This window comes from Poecile atricapillus, chromosome 1 (assembly GCF_030490865.1).
Source record: "Poecile atricapillus isolate bPoeAtr1 chromosome 1, bPoeAtr1.hap1, whole genome shotgun sequence".
Classification (NCBI taxonomy): Eukaryota; Metazoa; Chordata; class Aves; order Passeriformes; family Paridae; genus Poecile; species Poecile atricapillus.
Window position 1 is genome coordinate 127,832,556 of NC_081249.1, and position 25,390 is coordinate 127,857,945.

Consider the following 25,390-nt stretch of genomic DNA (forward strand, 5'->3'; position numbering starts at 1 on the left):
GGCTCCCAGCTGACAGACAGAATGTGGGGTGGGCTTTGTCACCAGAACGCTGGGTACTGCATGCCCAGTTATGCTCGCAATTCCACAGTGCCCAGAAACCTGCTGCTTATGTCAGGGTGCAGCCAGCCTGAACACATAGAAATTGGGTAGCTCGATTGTTTTTCTTTACTTTCAATTTTTAAATTTTTCTTTTTTTTTATTTTTTTAATTTTTTTTGCCTCTTTCATCCCTGCAAAGGTTATATAATGAGGGGATTGCTGCTAAAGTAAAAAGGGAAAATGAAGTCTTTGTTAAATGCCTTCACAAAGAAAGAAGGTAAGCGATGAAAGCAGAACACTTTGATGTTTCAGACTGGTGTTTTCTTGTGTACATTTAATATGATGGGCTTAGTGACTCTATAATTAATCAATTCCTGCAATTTCTTTTTCAAAATTATTTAATGTTAGTCAGTCCATTTAGGCAAGTGGTTATTAAAGCTGGATGTGACTTTATTCCTTTTAGGATTTTCTCTGGGGAACCAAGTAGTTATAAAAATGCTTTTGTTCCCTAAGAAATGCGTTTGGAGACACGGAAGCATTTTCCTGGTGAATTTTGTCAGTGAATGGTGCTGAATTGCCCCTTCAGATGTATGAAGTGCTAGGAATAGAATTCAGAGAGCAGGAGGAAGAAATATGTGGTACTTTCAAGTATGCTTTTAGGGATGATAAATTTAAACTTTTGGGGGCATGGAATTAGTTCAGGCATTTTCATGTCATTTTATATCAAGTGTTTTTTCCCAAACAAGTTTTGCCACAGTTATTCTTGCAGTTCTGAAATGTGGTGAAATATTAGGGAAAAGCAGAGTCCAACAGGGACTGAAGCATGGACATTTGCATTTCATAATTTTATGTTGTAGTTCTGTTTTTTAATTGTGAAAATAATGTAAATAACGCTGATAAGAAGCAGCTAAAAAAATATCCACCCACTTACAGTTTGCAGATTGCTGGGGGAAAGAAACAGTTGGGTGGAATATTAATCACTTCAGGCACAGAAATGCTTATTTTTAACACTTTCTATAAAAGATTTGTGTTAGACATGCATCAATTAGTGTCATTAGTTGTCCCCTTCCCTGTTTATTTCCTGTAGTAAAGACTAATTTTGCTTGTAGTTTTCTTCTCAAGAAAAGGACATTAATAGCAAAACAAAAGCTAAACTCTTAAATGGACTTATAAAATGTTTCTGAGGTGTGTAAGATAAAAAGAATTCCTTTCCTCTGGTGCCTGGAGGGTGGTTTCTCCAATCTGTTAGTACAGATGTGCCCTGCAGCTCTCTGTCCAGGCTGTCACTGTGCCCAAGGCACCCTGTCCTTGTCCTTCCTCCCCCTCTCACCAGCAGAGATCCCACCAGCCTCTCCAGAGTCCCAGTAAACATCCCCAAAATGCTGGCAAGATTTTGTTTTCTCAGCTTGTGGCTGGAAGGGCTGGGCAGGCTGCTTTCAGGTTCATGAGAAATTAAAATCTGAGTGTCAGACTCAATTTTTACTGAATCCAAGGCAAACTTTGGTGACCTGGGGGAACAGCATTAGACCTTCAGGTAGCAAACCTGAGTGTGCCAAACATCCTCTGTATTCAGTTTGTATGTTTTCTCCTTGATTGAATTCTGCTTTGTTGTATCTGGGAAAGATCCCCATCTTCAGTGAAGTAATTTCTGGAGCTGTATTCCAAGTGTCAAAAATAAGGGAATGTAGAACTGTTGCACCTCTGCCCCAAACATTGACCTAAGGGTCTGTATATGCCAGTTTTGGAGATAAATGCTGTGAGTTTGCTGTAAGTTACCACTAACTGGGGCTTTCACTGTGACATCTGAAGGACCAGGATGCTCTCCTGACACCCCCAGCTGCTTTGAAACCTTAAAGAAATGTGGAATGGGAAAAATTTGAAATGTCAGGAAAATTGTCCAGAGTTTCTGCCAGTTTCTAGCAAAAGCATTGGACTTCTACACTTTCTCTCCTTTAACAGCTTTTAAGGGCTATTTCCCTTATTTCAGAGGAAACATGGAAATGAATTGAGACCCTCTCTGTGCATGCTGTTCCCATGTTTGGTTGTTCTGATGTTGTTGGGTTGTTTACTAGAGAAAGTTTCATCTCACTGGAAATACAAAGGATGTTATTGTAAAATATTCAGAATTGTAGCTAATAATAAACTGACTGGTGAAAATAATACAAACCATTCTTTTACTTGCAGTTCCATCTCTATTTTATGCTATAAATATGCTCTTAGTTTTGCACTGAAACCTTAAATTTTGCTTTGTTCTCTCAATTAAAGGCTCTATTTCAAGGCAGGACAGATTGATTCTTATCTATATTCATATTTATGTGAATTTATTTATTTGCACAGTATGACAGACATTCTTATTCTGGGTTTTGTGTGGTTTTGAGGAGTATTGAATGAGTAGACATTTCTGGCTCTTTAGAAATGGCACTTATGGCACTTTAGACATGTAGGATGATATTTTGTGGGACTTCTTTCCCAATTTAAATATGATATTTTTCTTTGAGAATTACAACATCTCAGTGAAGCCCTCAGGATAATGCCTTTTGTTAGTTATGCCACTGTGACTTTTCAGATGTAAATCTGTGCACTTTGGCTCAGGTCTTGTGACCCCCACAAGCTCCGCGAGAGAAATTAATGAGGGCAGTTGCAATAACGGAGATCAAGGCCAGCATGAGGTTTTGGGGTCAATTCCTTTATGACAGGGCAGGAAATTCCATCACATCTTGTGGTAACTGGTTGGTTTTTTATTAGAGAATTTGCCTTCAGAGTTGCACTTGGGACAAACTGACCCACTAGAGTGGGAAAAGGAGATCTGGAAAATTGTGTGAATGATCATTTGTACCAGGAGCACACATGGAGGGCTGGACCCTCTGCTCTGAGTTAGATTTGTGTTACCCTTGCTTTGTTTTGTGTTGTGGCTCTTTCATTAAGGCATTTCTTGGAGCCTTTGGATACCGTGGTGTTCCCTCTGGGATGCGGCAGGGGATGGAACCAATGTATTACCCTGGGGTAATCTGCTCTATATTCCATAGTAATGGATGTGGTAGGAATGCCAGGATTAGAAAGAGGGGAATGCCTGGGGATTGCAGCAGTGTAATAGAGTTCTGCTAGGACAGGAAGTTGTGTCCTCGATTTTTAACCTGCGAGATGGGGATAAGGTGACTGTTCACAGATTTCAGGTTAGATCTGAACTTGAGGTAAACCAGTTTGGGTGCCAGCTGGGGGATGGAAGCTGCAAGTTCATGCGTCAGGAATTCTGCTGGGCAGCCCTGTTCTGTGCCTTTCTGACTGAATGTGATAACACAACAGGAGCATGAACTTTCTGAGCCTCAAACTTGGAAATAATGAGGTGTTTCCCATTTCTTAGAGCACAGTTCAGAGCGTTCATCAGTGTCATGGCACTTCTGTTGCCATACCATTTCAAGCCAGCAAACAGGTTAATGTTGCTCTGTTGTTTTTGAGTTAATGATGTTCTAAAGATAATTTGATCAGCTCTGCTGGCAAGGTGGAGTTTCTGTCTCTGCAGAAGAAACAATGCCATATGTTGCATGTGGTGGTAAACACACATGAAAGTGAAATCATCTGAGATCACCCTCCATGTCTCTCTTTGCACAGTGCCCTTTAGGGAGGCTCCCACCTACTCCAACAGGAGGAGGAGGCCTCCCAGTACCTTGGCAGCCCCCCGGATCCTGCTCCGCTCCAACAGTGACAACAACCTGAACATCAACAACCTCCCCGAGTGGTCGGCCTCCTCCTCTGCCTCTTCACACCGCAGCCTTTCCCCTCACCTGCTCCAACAGATGCAGAATAATCCCAATGGAACTGTAAAAACTGTGGGGAGTTACACTCCGTCCTCCCGGAGCCGCTCGCCGTCCCTCAACAGGCTGGGAGAGGATGCCAAGAGGCAGCAGCACAGGCACATCAGGTGAGTTTTGGCTGTTTCACAGCACAGGGTACCCCTAAAAGCACCATGCTGGCCTTTCACATTCCTTTATGTTATTTGCACTCTCTAGAATGTATAGTTATTCATTCTCAGCACAGTGGACCATACCCAAGTGTGAATATTTTAATTGGAAGCACCAAAGCCAGCTGTTTCCTCACAGAGCTCCAGCAGCCAGGCAGACTTTCAAGTTCAGCAGTGACTTAACACAGAGTTAGCACCTCCAGCTCAAGGTGCTGGCTCTGCACATCTTCCCATAGTTGAAATAAGGATCATATTTAACAGCAAAGCAAAGTGTTTCTGGGATTCCTGGTCCCTTCACAGAACTATTGCTCATGCCTGGAACCTATGTTGGAGCTGCTCATGGGTGATGTAGCAGAGGCTGTTTAAGTTCTTGCTTCTGTAGGTGTGTGCTGAACCAAAGAGTGAAATAGAGGGAGTAATGTGATCTAGCAGGCATTCTGGGAAAATACCCTGCAGCTTTGTCCCACTGGAGAGCAAATCATGACTAATTAGGATCATGTAGGTATTGTAAATCATGGAATAAAGTGGAGGGCTGGGGCTAAGTTTTGATCACAGCTGGGGGCTGCAACTTTGAGAAGCCACTACCCTGGACACAGGAACTTCTGTTAAATGTTAAAGAGATGGAGCTGTGCCAGGACAAGGGGTTTAAGTGCTGCAAAAATGCAGGGAGGCATCAGAACTGAGCACTGCTGGAGCTCACACATTTTGGCCAAATACATTTAACTCACTATTCATTTGAAAATCAGTCTATGTCTATCCTGTTTCCTAATATATATCTGTCAGAGTAGAAAAGGACCTGTCAAGAATTGCAGCTGTTGGTTTCTTTTTGCTGTTTGTAGGTGTAAGAGATGTTCAGTGGAGTTTTCAAGTCAGAAAAACAAAATGTTATGTAGTTGACACTGTCTCTGTTACCTTGCCTGTTCCTCTGCTCTCTCTGGCCCTAGGCACACAGACTGCTGGGCACTGATTGTGATGGAAACAATACTGCTGGACAGGGGAGATCTGGTGAATTGTGAGACAGAGTTGCTTGGAATGTAATAAGGAGTGAAATTAAAGGGAAGGAAGGGGATACAGCTTTCATATGTCAGTGGTTTCATGCAGCAAAGCAAGCTCATCTTGCTTTGTCATATGTTACAATAGTGGCAAAAGCTAATTTGGGTATAATTTGGGTGGCATTTACTCACAGAGCCCAGTATCAACTTAAGATCAGTCTGTAATGAGGCTTCATTACAGATGAGGAGTTGAAGTCAGGAGGCTGTAAGGTTCTTTTCAGAGAATGAGTGTTCTTGTGTTCCACTGGATTCTGCTGATGGCACCAGAGAGGGAGGTTCTACCTTAGAGTCAGTGATTATAATAGACAAATGGGATAAAAAGTGCCTTTTCATCAATGATCCTGGGATAACACAATTCAAATTCTAGAAGTATAAACAATCATTTGAGCTGGGGGTTACAATTATTTTTTGGACTAAGCAAACATTTACTTGCTTTGACTTTGTTCAGCTGCGTTCCTCTTCCCTTTTTGAAAAGTAGCTCAGGTAGTGGGAACCAATTTAATGCCTGAGAGCTTGTGGATATAAAATTTTGGTCTTTCTCTTAGTGCATCAGCATCCCAGCTACTGAAACTGCTGCCAACTGCACAGTTCCCTCTGTGCCACCAAGACTTGTTTCAAAGAAGTCCAGAGTACAAGCAAGTACTGAGAAGAGAGCTGGAGGCTCTCTAAATTTAAAGACAACTAAAAAGATTTTATATATAATTTTTCCTGCAAATAATACATTTTCTTGTCACAGGCCCATTTTGCAGTCAGGAATGACACCTTATATGACACTTTCCTCACAGATTTTGTTTAACTGTGTGACCACCTACTTACTGTCAGTTAAATGTGGCAATTGTTGCTGTCTCTGCTTATTATTTGCAAATAATAACAGTTACCATGAAGCTGTTGCTCCCCTGAGATGGAAAAGCCGTTTTTGACAGAGTAGGAAGTTGGGTTGTGAATCAGAAGCAGCCAGAAGGGGCAGGGTGATGGAGAAGGTCAGACTGTGACAAAGGGTTAATGAGGTTTGTGGGATTTGTGTTGTGGAGAGGTGCTGGAAAGCAATGCTGCAAGGGTTCATGTGACCTTTGCAGCCTGTGTGGCTCAGGTGTTCTTCTCAAACTGAAAGAGGAGAGATTTAGATTGGATATTAGGAAGAAATTCTTTCCTGAGAGGGTGGCAAGTCACTGGAACAGGCTTCCCAGAGAAGCTGGAGCTGCCCCATCCCTGGAAGTGTCCAAGGCCAGTCTGAAACAACCTGGTCCAGTGGAAGGTGTTCCTGCCCAAGGCAGGGGGGGGCACTGGATGGTCTTAAAAGTCCCTTTCAAGCCAAACTTTCTTGACTCTCATGAGGCTGTTGCTTTCCACAGCAAAGTGGTTGGGGTGAGGGAGGGGAGCTGTGAATGCAAGGGAAAGGACAGCCCTCATGTGGAACTTACACCACAGAAATCAGTGAATGAAGTGCCAACACAGCCTCAGCCAGGGCTGAACTGCCAAGGATGGCCACCTTCTTCTGGCTGAGAGGAAACATGTCCACACCTCTCCTGAAATCTCTGCATCCTCCTCCTGCTCCTTCCTGGCACTTGCTGGGCTTGGAGCCCACGCTGGGGACAAGCAAGGGAGAGGAAAGATCTCTTTTTATAAAGCCCTGCACCCCACGTTGCAGCCCTGATTTCCATTAGTGAGCCTGTTGCCTGAGAAGTTCTGCATTCCTTGTGTGGGTTTAATGTGCCATTTCCCTTTTCTCTTTCAGTGAGAGAGAAAATGAATGTATCTACTGTGCTCAAAGTTAAAGTAGATGCTGGGAGATAACACTGGGAATAGCTGCCACCAGGCTAGGCAGAAACACAGCTTGATACAAGTGGAAATCAGATGTGTAGCTATAGTTTATAGATCTGGGTTTTTTTTTATGGTGATGACTGTTCCTTCACTTACAAGGAAAAAAGGAATGGAGCAAAAGAACTGAAATCTGAACGTCATCTTTCCCAGGCTTCTTTAAACAACTGTGAGAGTTGGCTGAGGTTTCTGGTGCAAGCTCCATCACAGACATGCAACCAGAGATCGCTTTTAAACTCCTGAATGTGGCTTACCATTAGCAGCACCCCTTCACAGTAATGGAGCAGAACAAGGTGAAAGGGGCATGCAATTCCAAATGGTGAAGAAGTTACTGCAGGAGATGGGAGTGTTCCAGATAGAAAGATCCACTAGGTGTGGGTTTTTACCAGACTTCTCTACCTATTGACTTACTGGCTCCCATTTTGGTAGGAGACTGGTTTTAAAAACAGAAAAAAAAACCCAAAAAAATACCCCCCCCAAAAAAAAAAACAAAAAAAAAAAAAACGGTGAAAACCCAGCCCTTGTATTTAGTTTTGCTTAAAGCAGTTTTGGATACTTTCTTACACAAAATCAAGCAGAGTGTTAAAATGCTAAACCACCACTAAATCACCCTCTTCCTTTCGTAGGGGAAGAACTTTTCCCTATCAATCTCTATTAATATTATTCCTTCTCATGAATATTTTCCTTTCCTAGACTTTGGTTAAGACTGCAAGTTTTTATTATTTGGGTTTTTTTTAAGTTGACTGCTAGTGTACTGCCAGTTTGTTATGATATATCCTATGGGTTTCCCATCTTCTTTAATATTTGACTCTTTCTATTTTCATATCTTTTTGACAGTTCACTCATTTTCCCATAGGCTTAAGAGTGATCTTAGGCATTGTTCAACACCTTTCAACAGCTCCTTTTTTATACACCATGAGTAGACTGTGAGTTGATGGTGACCTGTAGCTTTCCTAGGCACATTCTGTAGTCACTGAGTGAGCTGTTGATTGCCATCCAGAAGGAATGATCATTTGGAAAATGTTAACCACAAGCACCAGGCTTTATGCAGATCTAAATTTAACCTTGGGCCTGGGAGTGATGAATTAACTTGGTTATTCAGTCAATTTAATTAATAATTCAGTGATCTCACTGACTTTGTGTTACAAAACTACTTTGTTGACTCTGTGTTACATGGATATCCATTCCCAAGAATTGTAAACACAGACATTTTCAAGTCCCTCTGACAAACCGACATGATGGGAATGTATGATGGGCATATAAATTTCGACTTTAATTAGGGCCTGGGAATGTGCAAGTATAATTTGCAGAAAAACTAAAAGCTTTAATGTTGTGTGTTTTCTATTCTAGGCCATTATGGTCAGGTGAATATTGATCATGTTTCATATTGAAAAATTTCAGCCCTTAAAAGCTTCTGTTTGCTGTTTTTTCTGCAGGATTAGATATTTTATTGGGAGACAGTTTTGTTATTCACTGCTTAATTTAATCCTGCTAATGTGATGGTAAATGATTAACATTCCCCTTTTGAATAAGCTGTTAATGATTTTTCATTTCAATTTCTAGTGCCGTTTACAGTCCCAGTGCCAACAAGGATACTCTGTCTGCCTTGGATTATCAGGGTCCCAAAAGGAAGCTCTACAGTGCTGTCCCTGGGAGACTTTTTATCGTTGTAAAGCCATATCAACCTCAAGGGGAAGGGGAAATTCACCTGCACAAAGGAGATAGAGTCAAAGGTGAGCACCTAATTCATTTGGAATAAGCCTTTTTTCTTGCTAGGTGCGAATTTTATGTTAAAATTCTCTTTTGCAGGGGTGGAAATAATCTGTATGGTGAAGGTGCTTTTATGCATTTGTTTCTTTGCAGGGCATTTTGCTCCTGGCTCTGTTTCATAACCAACACATATTTAGATACCACTTTAACTGACTTCCAAGTGTTACCTGCCACAACCCACAACTCTGTGCAGTAATAGCACCATTGTCTCTTACCCAGGCCACAGAATTTGCTGTTGGAGCTGTTCCAGAGGCACCACTCCAGGGCTTTAAGGGTTGTAAATATGTCAGTTATCTAAACAGCTCAGGAAGGAAACCGGGGTAAAGTCAGCTCTGCTTCAGGCTCTTTCCTCAAGGAACATTTAATTGGTTAAGTAGAAAATGCCCCCTCATAGGACTCGGGATAAGTGGGTAGGGAGAACCTCCTGTAAATATAATTTTGGAGGAAGCATGGTGGTGCATGTGAAATTTCTGTTCACTGTTGCACTTCCTTGCTAAGACCAGGTTTTAATCAAGGCCAAGCTTTGTTATTGCTTTGAAAGCAGTAAATTCATCCAGATACAGCTGAAAAAAGGGGAGATAGGGTGTACAAGACTCGCCTTCCCCAGAGTGAGGTGTTAGGCTGTGGTTTTGCACATTCAGCTAAAACAGAAAAAAAGAGACTTTGTGTTGGACCCATACAAATCAAACAACAGTTAGGGAAATCAAACAAAACGGAGTAAATTCAGTGTCCTAAATAAAAGTGTTAAGCAGCTGCAAATTTTCTTGTGAAGGGAACTACTTATCTCACAAAGGAAAACTTCAAATACCTTCTCCCTTGAGCCTGCAAACAGTAGCTGGAAGAAAAAAATAGGGAGCCATTAGAAGGTAGTTTTGCATTTTTATTTTTGGATGTACTGATTCTGAAGCATTTGTGGGTTTAATAATTTTTGTCAACTCCAGCCCTCAGAAGGTGTAGGACAGATATCTGAAGGGTGCTGCACTTAAAGGTAAAACATGCAAAGATAATTTTAAATGCAGTTTAAGTTCATTTATAAGTTAATTTTAAATTTTAAATTTTAAAGACAAAGGGAGAAGGTTAAACTTAGAGTCTGTAGGGCTGAAAAGATAATTTTGCAGTTCTCAAGGTTGTTCCCTGATCAGGTAGGAAGCAGTGATTATGATCTCATGGTGCACAAGAACTAGGATGAAGTTTGAGGAGTACTAAATAACTTTCTCCACTCCGTGTTCACAGAGATCTGGCAGGTGTCAGTGGACAAGGAATGAGCGGCTGTTCCGTGGCAGGTGTTGGACACAGAGATGTTCAATTGTCCTGTTGGATTTAAGGATGCAGGAATATTTTGTTTATGTAGAGGATTGAATATCAACAACACAGGTTCTTCTCATGAGAATAAGACAACTCTGGGCAGCTTTGGGAAAAGACAAGACACAAATTTTGTTTCCTGGCAAAAGAGGAAACACTGCAACAGGTTGCCTGGAATGCTGAATATTTTAGAGGCATTCACTATCTGGCAGATGGTTTACATTAGGTTTTGAGACTATTATATGCAAAAATAATCCCAGAATAAAGGACTTAAATTTCAATGAAGTGTTTAATGTTTTTGAAAAATTAATTCAGGAGCCCTTGGTTCTAAGTTATTATGACAGTCACTGGAAAATATTGCAGGAAGGAATTAGTCCACTTCTCATATTTTCAAATAATGATGTAGTCTAAATGTGAGACCAGTGATCTTGGGGGCCACTCTAAATACTGAAATTAAAAATGGAATTATGGCTGGGGTTTTTCTTTGTGGGAAAAATGTCAGTTTATTGAAAACAATACATTAATTATTATTGTCATTAAAAAGGGGATGTGCCCATCCCACATCAAGTCATTCCTGCAGGGATTATTTTTTCAGCTTCAAGAATCTGATTTGCACATAGAATTGAAATATGGCAGAGTTTTTCCAGGTCCATTTGTTTTAAAGCATTTTAGAGAACTTTGCTGCAGCAAAGTCTGGCAAGGTTTCCATACGTGTCAGCCTGCTTTTGGAGAGGGTTTGGGAGAAGAACAAGTGAACATGGGGATTGTCAGTGTTACTCCTAAGGATGAAACCTTGTGAAATGTAATTTAAGGCTGTTTGCATGGCAGAGCTGGAACAGTGTGTGACAGGCTCCCAGAGCTAATCAAAGGGAAAACTTCCAGAACAAGATCAAATCCTATTTCGTGTTACCATGTCAATGGTTTCTCAGCTGCAGCAAAAAATATGTCAGAATGAACACGGCAAGGTCATGGAGAGAACAAAGAGTGCAGGGGAAAAAACTGGTGCTTTAAAGAGGTCTCTGTTGTGTAACAGAATTAAAGAAACTGCTCAAACTTTTTGTGCCAAAAATCCAGGTCCAATTAAATCTGGATTCCCGTCCCTGTTTCAGTCAAAATATAATTATTGCTAGAGAATAAGTGTAGTGGTAGGACAAGAAGCAATGGCTTTGAACTGAAAGATGGTAGATTTAGACTAGATTTGAGGAAGAAATTCTTGACTGGAAGGAGGTGAAGCCCTGGCACAGGTGGCCCAGAGAAGCTGTGGCTGCCCCATCCCTGGAAGTGTCCACACCCAGGCTGGACGGAGCTTGGAGCAAGCTGATAGTGGAAGGTGTCCCTTTCACTGTGAGAAGGTTGGAACAAGATGATCTTGAAGGTCCCTTCCAACCTAAACTATTCCAGGATTCTGTTATGTTTAAAAAAAATTACTCCATGTGAGCAGGATGGGCTCCCTCTCCATCTTCCAAAAGCACATGCAGTAGAACTCGGAGTCCTAAGTGCTGTGGGAGTGCCGGAACTGCTGACTATAAGGAGATCCTGCTTTTTTTCCTCTCTCTGAGCAGGAATTCTTGGTACTGGATGTATTTTATGTCTTTTACAGACTCGCTTAGCAAGACCATGGCCCTGTCAGCCTGTTTGGGTTTAGCGGCTTACTCTGTGCAGTGTTTGGAGGAAGTGGGAGAATATTAAACCCCATGGAATTCAATTTTCCCTTCACTCTGAAGACAGCCTCACTGAGAAAGGGAAAAGCTTTGTCTTGGTCCCTCTCCTCTGCCAGCTTGGTGACTGCACTGTTCTGTATAAGACACTGATGCCCAAGTCCTGGCTCTTGGATTGCTTTGGGGAGCTCAAACATGGCCTGGCATTGGCTGTGGGATTATGCCCCGTGTTCAGCCTGATGCCGGGGAGATGCTTATCACGAGTACATCCCATGAGACTAATCACAGCAAAGATGTAGCAAGGCATTTGTTGTAGGGATAAAACCCCAGAACAACATATTAGAGAAAGGGATTACTTGGGAAATGTTTTTATGGATTTTCTTTTTTAACTTGGCAGAATTAGAAGGGTCACGGAGAGGGATGAATTCCTAAACTCTTGATCAAAAGTGTTTTCATCAGATAGAGATGAAGCAGGGTTTTTTTTTCTTTCTAAAACTGGTAGAAAGGCATGAGTGACAGTAGTCCACAGTGTGTGATACAAAGAAACCGCTTAGAGAAATCTGTGAATGGGCAAGGTTCAAAGAAAATGTAAACTAAACAAAATGGTCTTGTATTAATAGGATATTACGTAGTCTGTACAAAAATACCTGCTATATTTTTAGTTGTTAGTCATACACACTGACATCATTTGTGTGTCTGCCACTCATGAGAGAAGAGCCATGGCTGCTTGCAAAAATAAATCTGATATCTTTACTTATACCAGAACTGCCCTAATCTTATGTTTTCACATAAATGAAGGAGAGCTAGTTTGATTCCTCATTGGAACACTTCTAATATTTTGTTTTTATATGTTTTGTTTCTTTCTTCCTTCTGTATCTAAAAGTCCATAGCAATAAATCTGCCATAATCCAAATGCACACAAACATGTATAAAATATCTGTAAAATTAATTTGAATCAGGTTTTGTGTCCCTAAATTGAACTCTTGCACTGTAAATCAAGTGATATCTTTGACAGCAAAACTCAGAGAATGCAATACTCAAAAAATTCTTTGTGAGCAAATTAGCAGTTTTCTTGGCTATGAAGTTAAAGCAATAGAGAAGATTTTTGGGAAGGTAACAGGTCTGAGTTCCAGGTGTAGACATGCTCTGGTCACTTGAAAACTAAACAATCAGAATTGTTTTCAGCATCTGGGTTATATTAAAAAATATTTAAAATGCACATCCTTCACTGACTTAGAAAAAACCTGACTCAAATACTTTAAGAACTTTTGAAGTCTCACTCTGCTCACAGCTTTGTTTTTCATGGTCTCCCCAGATCCTTCTTTTTTTCCAGGCTCACCCCCCACCCCAACTCTCTCAGCCTTTTCTGGTGCCCAGTGTCTGGAAAAACAGGGAGTTATTTCAGTATCTCAAATATGCTCCAACAGACTTTTCCATGAGCCTTTCAAGATTCCTCTGGTGCAGGCACAATGTGCACATCACAGAAGGGTTGTGGTAAACCCAAATTCAGCTCTCAGCTCCATTCCTCGGGGTCAGAGGAGCAGGAGCAGTAGCAGCACCTCAAGCATCTGCTCTGGGCAGGAAGTCCGTAGTTCTGTGCATCAGAAATATTGACCCTTGTGACTCTGCTTTTATTTCAATGTGATCTCAGCCAGCAGGGCAATCCAAATATATCACTAACATTTTCATTTCTTGTGAAATCCACTTGTAAGTAATTTCGAAGAAGAAAGATTATTAAACCCCTGCTGTGCTCAAAGATACTGCCAACAGACAGTGCTTGTGGGCAGGAGAAAAGTTGGTCTCCCGGGTTTTTGCACTTGTTAGATTAGTAAACAAAATCCTGGGAAGGGAAGAGTCTCAGAAAGGCTGTTCGGTTTCTTCAAGAGCATTTTGTACCTTGTGTGGGTAAGTGTGGCAGCAAAATTGAACTTAAGAAGTTTGCAAGGTATTGTTCAGCTGCTCTTTCACATGGAGGATGAAATGAATGTGAAATGGAATATTAATCTTACCCAGGGTCACTGGTCTGTCCTGACTTGGTTTGATTTCAGTTCTTAACATGATAAGTTATGGCTCATCACAGGTCCTATCATAATTCATTCCTTTAAGCTGCTTCTGCCTGAAGAGCTGGACAGAGTGGTGCTATCAAAATGTAACAAAGAACAGACTTGCTCCTACTCCAGCAGGAGAGTTCCCTTTGCTGTCAGAGGCCCTGGGAAGGGATCAGGATGTAAAAGCATCCATAAATCCTCACTGTCATTGTGCTTGGCTACTTTAACACATCCTTTCTTGAGTAGTCAGCAACTGGCCTGGAATAGTCGGGACAGCGAGCACCAGGAGTCGGAGAGGAGCTGTGAGTGCACCAGTGTGGTGCAACACAACACAACAGACTCTGCAACTAGGTTGGCTTGGAGCCCCTTCTCCATTAATTCTCTCTGAATTCCCCTGATTTCAAGTTCGGGCATCACTGTGGAGAAGAGCAAACTTGACTCTGACTGCACCTTTCTCAACAGAGCTGGGGATCAGTGGGTGGATTTTTTTTGCAATGTTTGATTTCTGACCAAAACTCAAATCAGTGCAGATTGATTTCTCACACTGTTTTCATCTCTCCCTCACTTTCTCAAAACTGTTTCCTAGACACCTAAATAACAGGGAAAAGATGATCTACATAGAAATTTTTTGGTAAGGGGAAAATGCTCCCACAGAGGGCCAAATGTTGAACAGCACAGCTCACTCAGTTCTATTTCAGCTGAGCCATATTTCCTCAGATTTAGAGGATTATGTGCATCTTATTGTATTTGTAGGTTTGACATAGAGTGGTTGCTCTGTTAGTAGCCCCAGTCCTCTTCTCACCCTGAGGTTCTTTTCCTGAGGTGTTTGCACTGTTTCTTTTCCTGAGAAAGCAGAGGTGAGAAAAGGTGAAGAGAAGTTTCAGGTCAGGATCTCTGCATTATCTCCCTAATTTGGTCAGCTCCCATAAGCAGGGAAAGAACTGCTGCATTTCCTTCTCTCCCACAAGAAATGTCTGTAGGGCCACAGTCCAGTCTGGCTCTCAGGTCAGTTAGCCAGAATCATTAATTGCATATATACAAGGCTTCCCTTCCAGACTGTTGGTGGAGTGCACAGGAAGGTCTCCTGGGTGGCAGCTGGGGTGCAGTGACTGGTGTGTGTGCTGGAATCCTCCTGGTGCCTGGCAGCAGGGTGAGGGGCACTGAGTTCCTCCCCACTCCTGCTGCTCTGACCTCAGGTTCTGTTGATGACGTCTTTGGGAGCCAGAACCAGCCTGCCCATACGGCAGAACAGCCAGATCCTGCTCAGCATCCCTCACAGGGAGGGAGGGAGGGAGGGATTGCTGTCAGGAGCCAGGAGGGGCAGAGAAACAGTCAGAAAAATCCTTGTCTTTAACAGAGAGCAAGATTAAGTTGTAACTTGTGCTGACCTTCACTGATGTTGTATGTAAAGTTTGCTTTCATCAAAGAATCATGGAATCATAGGATGTTTTTAGGGGTTGGGATGGACCTTAAGGATCATCCAGTCCTAATCCCTGCCTTTAGACACATCCAGGGATGAGACACCACAGCCTCCAATAAGTATTCCTGCATAGATTGTGTGCCATTTGGAAGCTTTCCTGCCAAAGAGAAATAATTCTGAAAATTTACATCCGACAACAGACATCTGAGCAAGGGAAAAGCCTAAATCACAATGTTAATTATTTCTAAAAAAAAACAAAACCAAAAGTTAGGTTACTACCAATTAGAAATTAAAAATGTTCTGTATTTCAAAGAAGAAAATCTAGATGATTTTTACCTCAGGACAGAAACCCAGAGTTCCTACATCAGTTCAGGCTGGGTCAGCTGTTAATTTTTAAATTTTTTTTTAATGGATTTCCAACTTTACTGTCATTCTGTTGATTTTTCTTTTTTTTTCTGCTGGTTCAGAAATGTTCTTTTTTCCGAGAACATGTCTCTCATTCCCAGTCCATATGATTATTTATTTTCCCAATAAAGAAGAACGCAGTTTATCCAAGCACTAAAAATTGATTTAGATATTACAAAGACATTTTAGGTACATCCTGTAACAGCTGTAAAGACATTGGCCTGAATTGAATTTGGCTTTAAATTTCCTTGGCATTTTTGCAAATAAGGCTGCCTGGAATAATTCACTACTGGGCATTTCAATATCACAAGGAATTTAGAAATAGTAGTCACCATAATTTGTTGGGAAAATTGCTTTCATTTCTTGTTGGGGCATGGAGGGAGCTGTAATGCAGGAGGATACAAATTCTACCTTCTTTTGATTAAAATAATTTTTATAGTATATTGAGTAATTAATCTAAGATTAGTATGTTATATTAATATAAATACAATATATACATTTCAAATAGACTTAAATTTCCAAGAGACAAAGCATTCTATGCTCTATTCTATTAATTTCATAATGTATAATGTAGTAAAATATTTGATATATATAATTTTCTGGAAGAATCTCGGTGATTTTAAGTGTAATGCTTTCAAGACATTAAAATACGAGCTCCTGATTGGCACCTGCTTATCTGTGTTTTCCTGTTATCCGGTTGTTTGGTGCTTATCCAATTTTCTTTGCAATTTTGTTCATATAATTGGATCCAAGTCCTTTTTTAAACCACACTTTCACTGTGAAAAGATGTCCCAGGATTCCTGATGTTACAAGAACCTTTATTTCACTCTTACAACATCAGATTCTTTTTTTAATTCAGGTTGTGTGTGAAAAGCCTCTGACCTGCTCTTGCCATAGCAGCCACACCTTTTGATTTTACCAAAAGAAAAGGGAAAACCATTGAAAATTAGCAGACCTTATTATTAATTTTGGGAAAGTTATCCTTTGGTTTACCATTGTTTTGTCCATCAGCAGGGAAAACATTGAGAAGAGAAATCTCTTGCTGGTAAGAAACTATCTGTTACAGTGAGTCTCTTAAACACTATTGGGAGAGGAAAGGTAGAAATTAAGGCCTCATTCTAAAAAAAGCATTCATGGGTACAATAGATAAATTACATTTTTCTACTTATCCTTTAAGTTCTTCGCATTGGAGTGAGTGAAGTGTTGCCAGTTTTTATAGATCTATAGTTTATTATGGCCTTGGCTCGTGCTGCAGAATTTATTAATGGCACCACGTGAGAGGGATGGGGTTCATTTCAAGGTTTTAGGAGATGCAGAACCATGTAGGGCTCAACTTCTACGTTGGAATATGAGCTTGTCCTCCATATCCCAAACAATTTGTCTGTCTCTGCACATCAGCTGAACGCAGGGCTGTCCCTCATTTGCCTCTTGTGCCATCCTTGTGCCTCTTGCAGCTCCAGCAGGCTTTTCCTTCTCCTGGCCCCCAGCATGAGGTTTTTCCCAGAATGCTGAAGGCTGCCTGCATTCCAGCAGCACTCATTTCACCCTTCCACCTCTTTTCCATGGATGTTATGTCTTCAGGCAGGACTGCACACATTTTTCCTTTGCTCTGGCTGTTAGTGATGGCTGATACTCAATAATTCATGTAATAATGGGCTAAACTGGGTCTGGCTCTGCTCTGTAGGAATCCCTTCTCACCCTGTATTCACAGACAGACTTCCAAGGAAAATTTCTTTTCCCAAAAGTGTTGATTTGCATCAGCTGCTACTGGCACAAACACATGAAAGCACTCCATGGGTTTGAAATACTCAACTTCCTCCTTACAGTGCCTCTCTCCTTCTAGAGCTGGAAATATCTGTGCAATTTGGAGTGTCAGCGGATCTGACAGATTAATAAAATACCAAATTAGGGAAGTCTGTCTCAACATCTAAATAGTTTTTGTTCTGAGCATATTGCCAGTTTGTGGAGTGAAATCAGGACTGAGATTCAGGGCTGAAAATTCCCCTCAAATTAAAAAAACAACAACAACAACAAAAAAGCAGTTAATTACTGGCAGTAGGACTCTTTCACTGTCTCACATTTGGAAATTTCTTTTGGCTGGAGTCCTACACTGTCTTTTATGACTGAAGTTAAATCAATGTACAGTAGGATTCTACAATAATTCTAATATATACATATAGTTTATTAAGTTTTCCTGGTTCCTTATATCTGTGAGAAATCAGGTTGTGATTCATGTCAATTGAATGGCACCCACCTATGTATGTGTGTCTGTGGGCAGTGTGGACAGAGACCATGGGATTATTAAAAGAAGAGATTTAAGAATCAGCTAAAGTAAGGCATGGAAGTAGGGTTTAACAAGGTAACTATGTAACAGTAAACTTTTAGCTAACAGTTTGTTTTAACAACAAAATTGTAATTACTTGCAAGTAATTAAGATAAGCTTTGAACTACCTTGTAGTATAAGTTTCAAACTATCCTTTGTACAAGCTATAAATTGGTTTTTTTTTAGTATGGAAGAATTTTTAATCGCTTAAAAAGGGGAAGTAGGACTAACATGAGCTGAGAGGCTCTACAAAGGCATTTTGAAACATGCTGACTTTGAGTTTGTAATAACTGAGGAAGAGGCCCTATGAAGACATTTTTTAGACATGCTAGCTTTAGGTTGTGAAATGACTGAAAGAAGGGTTGTAAAATGTGTGCTGATTAACAGAATATATATGCTTGTTTAAACAAACTGTATAACCAAAAATAATGCTAGTGGTAAAAAGATATTTTAAAAGAAGAATGGGAGGCTGGAGAGACATCAGAAGACCATCTCGGACCACCTCCCCAACAGATCTTCAAAAACCGCAACTGCTTATTATGAAGAAAAGTAAGTAGAAAATAACTGAAAATTTGAGGAAGAGAAGTACCTAGAATGGTATAAGAGACCTGAATTTGTGCATTGCTTGGGGCGGAGAACCTCCGCACCCAGCGCTGTCCTTGCTCACCCTCTTATCGAACAAATTAATAAATTGGATATATTGCTTGATGTATTGGCAAGTCTAGCTTTTAATTTATAAGATATCAAAGAAATGCATTACATGAGCAGAGGTTACATTGTTAAAAATTTATTGGAAGCTGCTGAATTCCCCATTTATATTAGATGGATGATCAGGGAGTGTTTTTTGTAACACTGAATTATCAGATGGACAACATGTGTTAGTTAATGTGCACAGGCTTGAAACATTTTCAACAACACCTGGAATACAGCAACATATTTTTTCATTAATTATTTCCCCTGTTTATATTTTTTAAAAAAAGATATGCTACCATTTTTTTTATTCAGCTCAGTGTAGAGTTGTTGGTGTCATCCAAGTTCAGAGCCCTCCCCCAGTATCCTATAACTTGCTAGGTTTATAGGAGTTACAGGTTTCCTCATATATGCTAGAAAGTTGCTTGACAAATTGTGCATTTGGGATCCATCCAGGTGTAGGATTTTTCCTTAATAGATGTTTAATATGAACTTCTTACTGGAGTGGTGTGTAAATGTGCAGTTCATGGAATCTGTCTCTTGGAATATACTACATTAAAAGACTTAAAAGTGATGTATTTATAAACATTTTGCTGTCAAATGTCTCTGTTAATAGATGGCCATGTGATACCACAAATAGCTTAGGGTTGCATTTATAAAAACCCTGGTAAACACTTACTTTCAAATGCAGTTTTACACATCTTGGTGTCTCAAGCCAGACTGCTTTCACATTACCAAGAATTTTGATTTTTTTTTTAAAACTTTTTTTGGGGCTCTGATTGATTTAATTTTCATCCTGCTCTGTACTAGTGCAAATCAAGTTCAGCTTCAGTGCCCCTGAGTCACAGCAGCTGCACTGATCCCGAGTTCAATTGCAGCCAGGCAGGGACTGGGATTTTAAAGCCTGGCAAGGTTTTAACAGCGCCAAAAGTGCTGGTATTGGAAACCATCAAAGCACCTTTATGTCCCTCCTGCTCTGAAATACGCTACAGAGGCAATATCCCAGGTACTGGAATCCTTTAGCAGAGAGATAGATTTGGGCTGATTAGCCTTGATTTCCAGCAGGGGCAGTTGGGGCAGAGCTCTGAATACCTGTGCTGTGAGTCTGATCCATATTCCCAATCAGCCTGCTTTTGTTGATGCATCACCTTTGTTTCAGTATTAATGTACAGCATCTTTGTAAAAGTACATTTATAGTCTTCTAATATATAGTAAACATACAGTAGTTTGTAGAAACTTCTATAATACCAATTCAAATGTCACAGCAATTATTTAGGGTCCTTCCATCACCATCATTCACCTCCAGTTGCTTACTAATAAAATTGTTGCTCTGCAGGCTTTTGTCACAATCCTTGCTGAGTCCTAGAATTAATATCAAGATAATTAGAAGTGCCAGATGAAAGCCTTTTCTCCTATTGACAAATCATTCTCCTCCATATTGTTATTTTCTTCTATTGAGAAAAAAATCATTGAAATGTTTCAAAAGGCATCTCCATTGTGAATTTCACCTATGGGAGGTTCAAGTGTTTGCTGTGTATTCAAACTCCTAAATCATATTACTCAACCTGCATTGCAAATCCCTGGAGCTATCCACTAAACCAAATAACATATTTCTTTAGGAAGCAGGAAAAGCAGGAGATATCAAAATATGTATTATTAAAATCCATTTCAGTGTGGGTGCAGTTTTACACTGGGTTCAGCACTTCATTTGAGCAGAGAAGACAGTGCTTTTTTGGTAGTGATATCACCATGTATTTATCTTTGATTAATCCAGCAGTGAGAACACTGAAAATGGAAACAATTGTGAGAAGGCCAAGGAAACTTGAGGTAAAAAAAAATTTGGGGAGTGGTTACAAAGACTAAGTAGAGAGGGTCCTGCTTAAAGATTGCTCTGTGCCCATTTTGGGGGGACCAGCATTAGTTTTTGCACAATGTTTGCTTGTTTTCAGTGATTATTGAATGTGTAATGCAATAAGTGTGCATTTGTGTGAGGAGGCAAAGTGTAACTCTGCCTGTGTCTGCCCTGTTTAGTGCTGAGCATCGGAGAAGGTGGATTCTGGGAAGGCAGCACCCGGGGACATATTGGCTGGTTTCCTGCAGAGTGCGTGGAAGAAGTTCAGTGCAAACCAAATGAAAGCAAACCAGGTAATCACATGAAGCTCCTGCTGAACCCTAATGTGACAAATGCCACGTGTCTGTCCCAACAGAGACATCAGGGCCTTTGTGCATTGCTAGAAATGGGAGAATTGGATAAAGCTGAGCTATTGAATTAAAAAATACAGGTGGGTTTATTGATAAGATTTTACTGTCCAAGCAAATAGACTTTATGATGAGGAACTATGCTGCGAAGTAGCAAAGCTTTTACACAGAGCTATATGCAGACATTTTGTATAGGATTATGTTGTTTTTTATTTTCTAAAGTGTGGGAGAATGTCTAATGAGACAATTAAATAAGGGAGGAAAAACTGGCCAGTCATCTCCCAGTCTGAGGGAGTCATACAGGGCATTTAGCTCTTGTTCACAGCATTGTTGACCTTTTCCTGAATGCCAAAGGAGGCATCCTTTAGTGGGACGTTCCATACCCATCCTTACTTGATGACAAAGGAAATGGAATCCTCCTTTTTCAGACTAGTGTATTGCCACAAGTGACTTTAAGCAAGGAGCCTTTACAGTCCTGGTATAAGAAAAGAAAAAGAAATCTACATTAAAGCAGGTTCTTTTAAGAACTGCGTACCATCTCAGCATTTCTCTGCTTTTAAGAATTAAGATGTGAGGACATCCTCTCTAATTAAAAGCTTATTATAAATGAGCTCTGAGAATATAATTAATGTTCTCCAGGAGTGTATGCAGTTTGAAATCAGCTATTGATGTGTTTTTAGATCTCTGTTGTATTGATTAAGAACTTCTAGCATTGCACAGATGATATGCTAAAATTTATGCATTGTATCATTAATTTACAGGGGTTTTTCTTTTATGCATGTTGTTATAAATTGCAAGGTATCCTTTTTTTTTCCTGTGTGGAAAGATTGTGCTTCCTTTTCTATTTCTCTTTTGAGAGAGGAAAAGAGGAGGAGGCAAAACCAGATCTAATATTTGGAGAGAATGGATCCAGGCTCTGGGAACAGAGGGAGAAAATGGTAGTGTAACTCTTGAAAGGGCTTGAGAAAAATCAGAATTTAGAGATGGAGGGGTATTAAACAAGAGGAAGATTGAGGCTGGAATTGGCCAGTGTAGGTACGGTAACCCTGCATTAAATTTGAGCTGTTCATTTGTCTCCAAATTTGAAGAGAATTCTGAGGAAGGCATTAAGTGAAGTTCTAAGATAAGAATTAAGAAAGAAGTTTTGCATCTTTTTAATGATTTTGAAGAAAAAGTAACAAAACTCGATTGTCACAAATCCTTAAAGACTTCCCTGAGAACTACTTCAGGAGGTAAATTCACAATGTGACAGGATTGCCTTAATGGATGATGATTGTTTTTTGAGCAAGAATTTCTTTGATCATTCCAAGGAACACAAAAATTAAGAAAATAATTGTCACAAGAGGAACAAAAGGATTACGAAATCTGGAAGCAAGACGAGAATATAAACAGAAGCATGTTACAAATTTTCTGACATGAAATTATGAAGACTTATGCCATGTGTCTGGCAAAGCACCAGACATTTCCTGTAATTTGTAACTATTGCCTTCTTTCCTATTGTTTTCCTGTTTGCTTATGGTACAGAGGGAATAATAATGTTAACATAGCTTAAGACTTTAAATATGCCATTCTTCTACTCTAAAAAGGATGAAAATGTAATTAAGTAGGAACAAAAGTGACACATATTCTCTGGCAGTGAACTTGTGCACTCCCATATTTTGCTCGGCTGTCTCGAAAAATGTCCGGTACCCAGAATGAGTTTCAGTGCTTCTGTGAGTAATGTGATAGAGGTTGGAGCTGGGAGGGAAATGAAATATGTGGAATGCACAGTATGTGCCATATTATTATTGAAATACGGCATGGAGTGAAAGCAGCTGATCACAGAGCTGCTCTGTGCATTCCCTCTGCATAGGAAACAATGGGAATGAAAGGGGAAAGCTTTATAAGCAAAAATCAGCCAGTATTCCCTCTGAGTACAAATGCAGAAGTAATTTAGAAAAATGTGTTAGGCATGGTGAAATGATTAGAAATTAAATTAGGTCTGCTGGGATTGCTGAAAGAACATCAGCTGAGAAACATAACTTGTGCCACTTGCAAGAATTTGCATTGTGGTCTTTGCAAAGCAGCAGAACTTCTTATGATAATGATGTAGAAAGTAGATCATTTCAATGTAGAGGAAATGAAGCTCAGAATCAGCCTTTTCCACACCAGCACCACAGCAATAGTTGTTTCCCTTCAGTGAGACTTAGGAACATTTATTCCAGCAGCTTCCCTTTGCTGCTGTTTGAACAATTGTGTTTAATAGAGGCTTGTCATTTGCACACCACGAGTGAAGGAAAGAGGAATAGTTTTTGGAAAACACAAACCCCAATTAAATACTCCAGGCCCAGTAAAACTACTGGGCAGTTTCATGTCAGGCTGATGTATAATCTCCCTTCTAAGGAAAGTTCAATTTTTTAGGAACTTTATTACCATCCTAACTGTTCTCTGGAGGTGGGCAGGATGGAACAGCACCTGGTTCCTGTGCTCTCTTCAAAGATACCATGCCACCTCGGCAGGTTCTGTTTTCCAAAAAAAATCATATTGACTGGCATTAATTCTATATCCCTTCTTTAATCCTTCATTAATTGAGACTTACAGGAATTGCTCCATTATTTTGCTAGGGTTGATGCCAGGCCTATGGGCTCCTAATTATCCAGGTTGTTTCATTTGCCTTTTAATAGCAAGCACAGGACCTCCTGCTTTCCAGTCTAAAGGACTTCCCTTGACATTTTGAGATCCAATGGAAAAAGAACAACCAAGAAAATAATTATTATGATTTGCTAAATTCTTCCGCCTGCTTTTAAAAAATTCTTACAGACAAAACCTTTGTGCTACCTTGTCTTATAAAGTGTAGCATTTATAGCCAGTTTTTAACATTCTCCAGAATTATTCTGAGAGTAAAAGTATTCCCTCAGATGACGTTGACACATCATCTTGCCTTTTACCTGCTCAAACACAGAATACAAGTGTCACATATTTACTCTTTCTGCATTAACAGGTACCTTGTATTAGTCAGTAATGAGCCAATTCCATTCTGAAATGTCTTTCTATTCCAAAATATGTTAACATATAATTACTCTTTTTGCTAAAATGTTCTGGGTAACTTGAAAAAAAGTTTCTCCAGTTTTAATTTAGATGTTTCTGGTGCTTTTCTTCCATCATAAGGAACGAACACATGAACTTGAGAGACTTACTACATAAATGCTCACTATTACACTTGTGATTTTATGCTCCAAATCATTCAGGATTCAGGGCTGTCTTGCTCACAACTGAGGTGAAGTATTCAGTTAACTACACTCCAACTTTATCATTTATTATTCCTCCCTCCCTAAAGTGCCTGGAGAACTCCTGGATTCTACAAATGATACTGAAATGAAGGTGGACCCAGCGTGTCTGAGAGATTCTTGCTGTCTTTCAACTCTTGGCCTCCTCAGTGCACCTTTACTTGAGATCCAGTCTCATTTTTAATATTGTCTTAGGATGAGTTTTCATTCCATAGCCTCCTTCACGCTGTTTTCCATCCTGTGGCCTTGTGATACACCTTGTTGTAGCTGTGGGAGTGCTGGCAGTTTATTTCAGACTAGATCTGATGTGGGCAGGTGGCTGCTGTGACCATTAGCAGTTCTCAAGAGCTCGTTTTTCCAGGAAAGGATCCGATTTATGCAGCCTGAGCTGTGCCAGTCCTGGGGGCTGTGGCACACACGGGAGGCAGCACCCACAGGGCACATTCCCGGCCCTGTGCTGCCCTCCAGTCACAGCAGACTCTGCCAGGCCTCCAAACTGGCATTTCCTGTCCAAAGTGGAACAGAGGCACGGAATATTTGGGTCAGGAAAGACCTCAGGGATCACCGAGACCACCCTGTCAGCCAGACTGAGTGCCACGTCCAGTCTTTTCCTGAGCACGGTGCCTGTGCTTTTGTTTGGTATTATTACCCTTATTCCTGAGTTTCCAGCAACTCAAACACAGTGACAGATTATCTAGGACTAGCAGAGTTCCCTTGCAATTTCTTTTTTACCTATGTAACCATACGCAGGTGTTAAAAGCAGAAACTGCAGCAATCCCTATCCAGCATTCCCTCCCGGTCCCAGAAGTTACCAAACAAGTCCAAGCTGTGTTAATGAAACACATCCTTTTGCTGTTTCTGGAGCACAGAATTTTCTGGTTTCCACATTCTTAGCTTTAAACGCCCTGTGCATTCAGTAAAACCAGATTTGTTCCTCATTTCCACCATCCCTTTTTTATAATTAGCACAACACCTTCCCAGGCAATAGAGCCAGCCAGGCTGCTAGAAAATGGATTTGCCTTCCTGCAAGAAGGAAAAATGCTTTACTGTGGATTGAGGAGCTGACATCTGTACCAGCCTTCCAAAAGGACAGGAGTCTTGGTTTCCCATATTTGCTGTCTGGACATAATAGGTATCCATATGTGCCTTATCCCATATAATTGATTCTATGATTTTGTGTTAAACACAGCAGTGAAGGGGGAAAAACACAGAAAAAAACTGCTTTTCATCCAGCCTAAATGACTTACCTTTTGTAAATAACCCAGATTAGCAAAATCCTTTTAAACAAATTATTCCTAATTTGTTACAATCAGTTCTGGCTAATTTTTACCTAGAAAAACAACTGAAGAATAAATAGAAATATTGTGGTGATTATTAGAACTCTGAAAAATGTTATGCACAAATAATTTTGGAAACCACTTGAAAGGAGTGGGTTTCAATGAG

The 25,390-nt window shown here is 40.3% G+C and overlaps 1 protein-coding gene across 1 annotated transcript in view; it reads left to right on the forward strand.

The window, feature by feature from the left end:
- Window positions 1-25,390, forward strand: part of SHANK2 (SH3 and multiple ankyrin repeat domains 2) — a 278,930-nt gene that overhangs the window by 97,928 nt on the left and 155,612 nt on the right. The window contains exons 13-15 of the mRNA XM_058861253.1: window positions 3,648-3,957; window positions 8,430-8,599; window positions 20,514-20,627. Coding sequence (XP_058717236.1) covers window positions 3,648-3,957; window positions 8,430-8,599; window positions 20,514-20,627 — 594 coding nt within the window. The remainder of the gene's footprint in view (window positions 1-3,647; window positions 3,958-8,429; window positions 8,600-20,513; window positions 20,628-25,390) is intronic.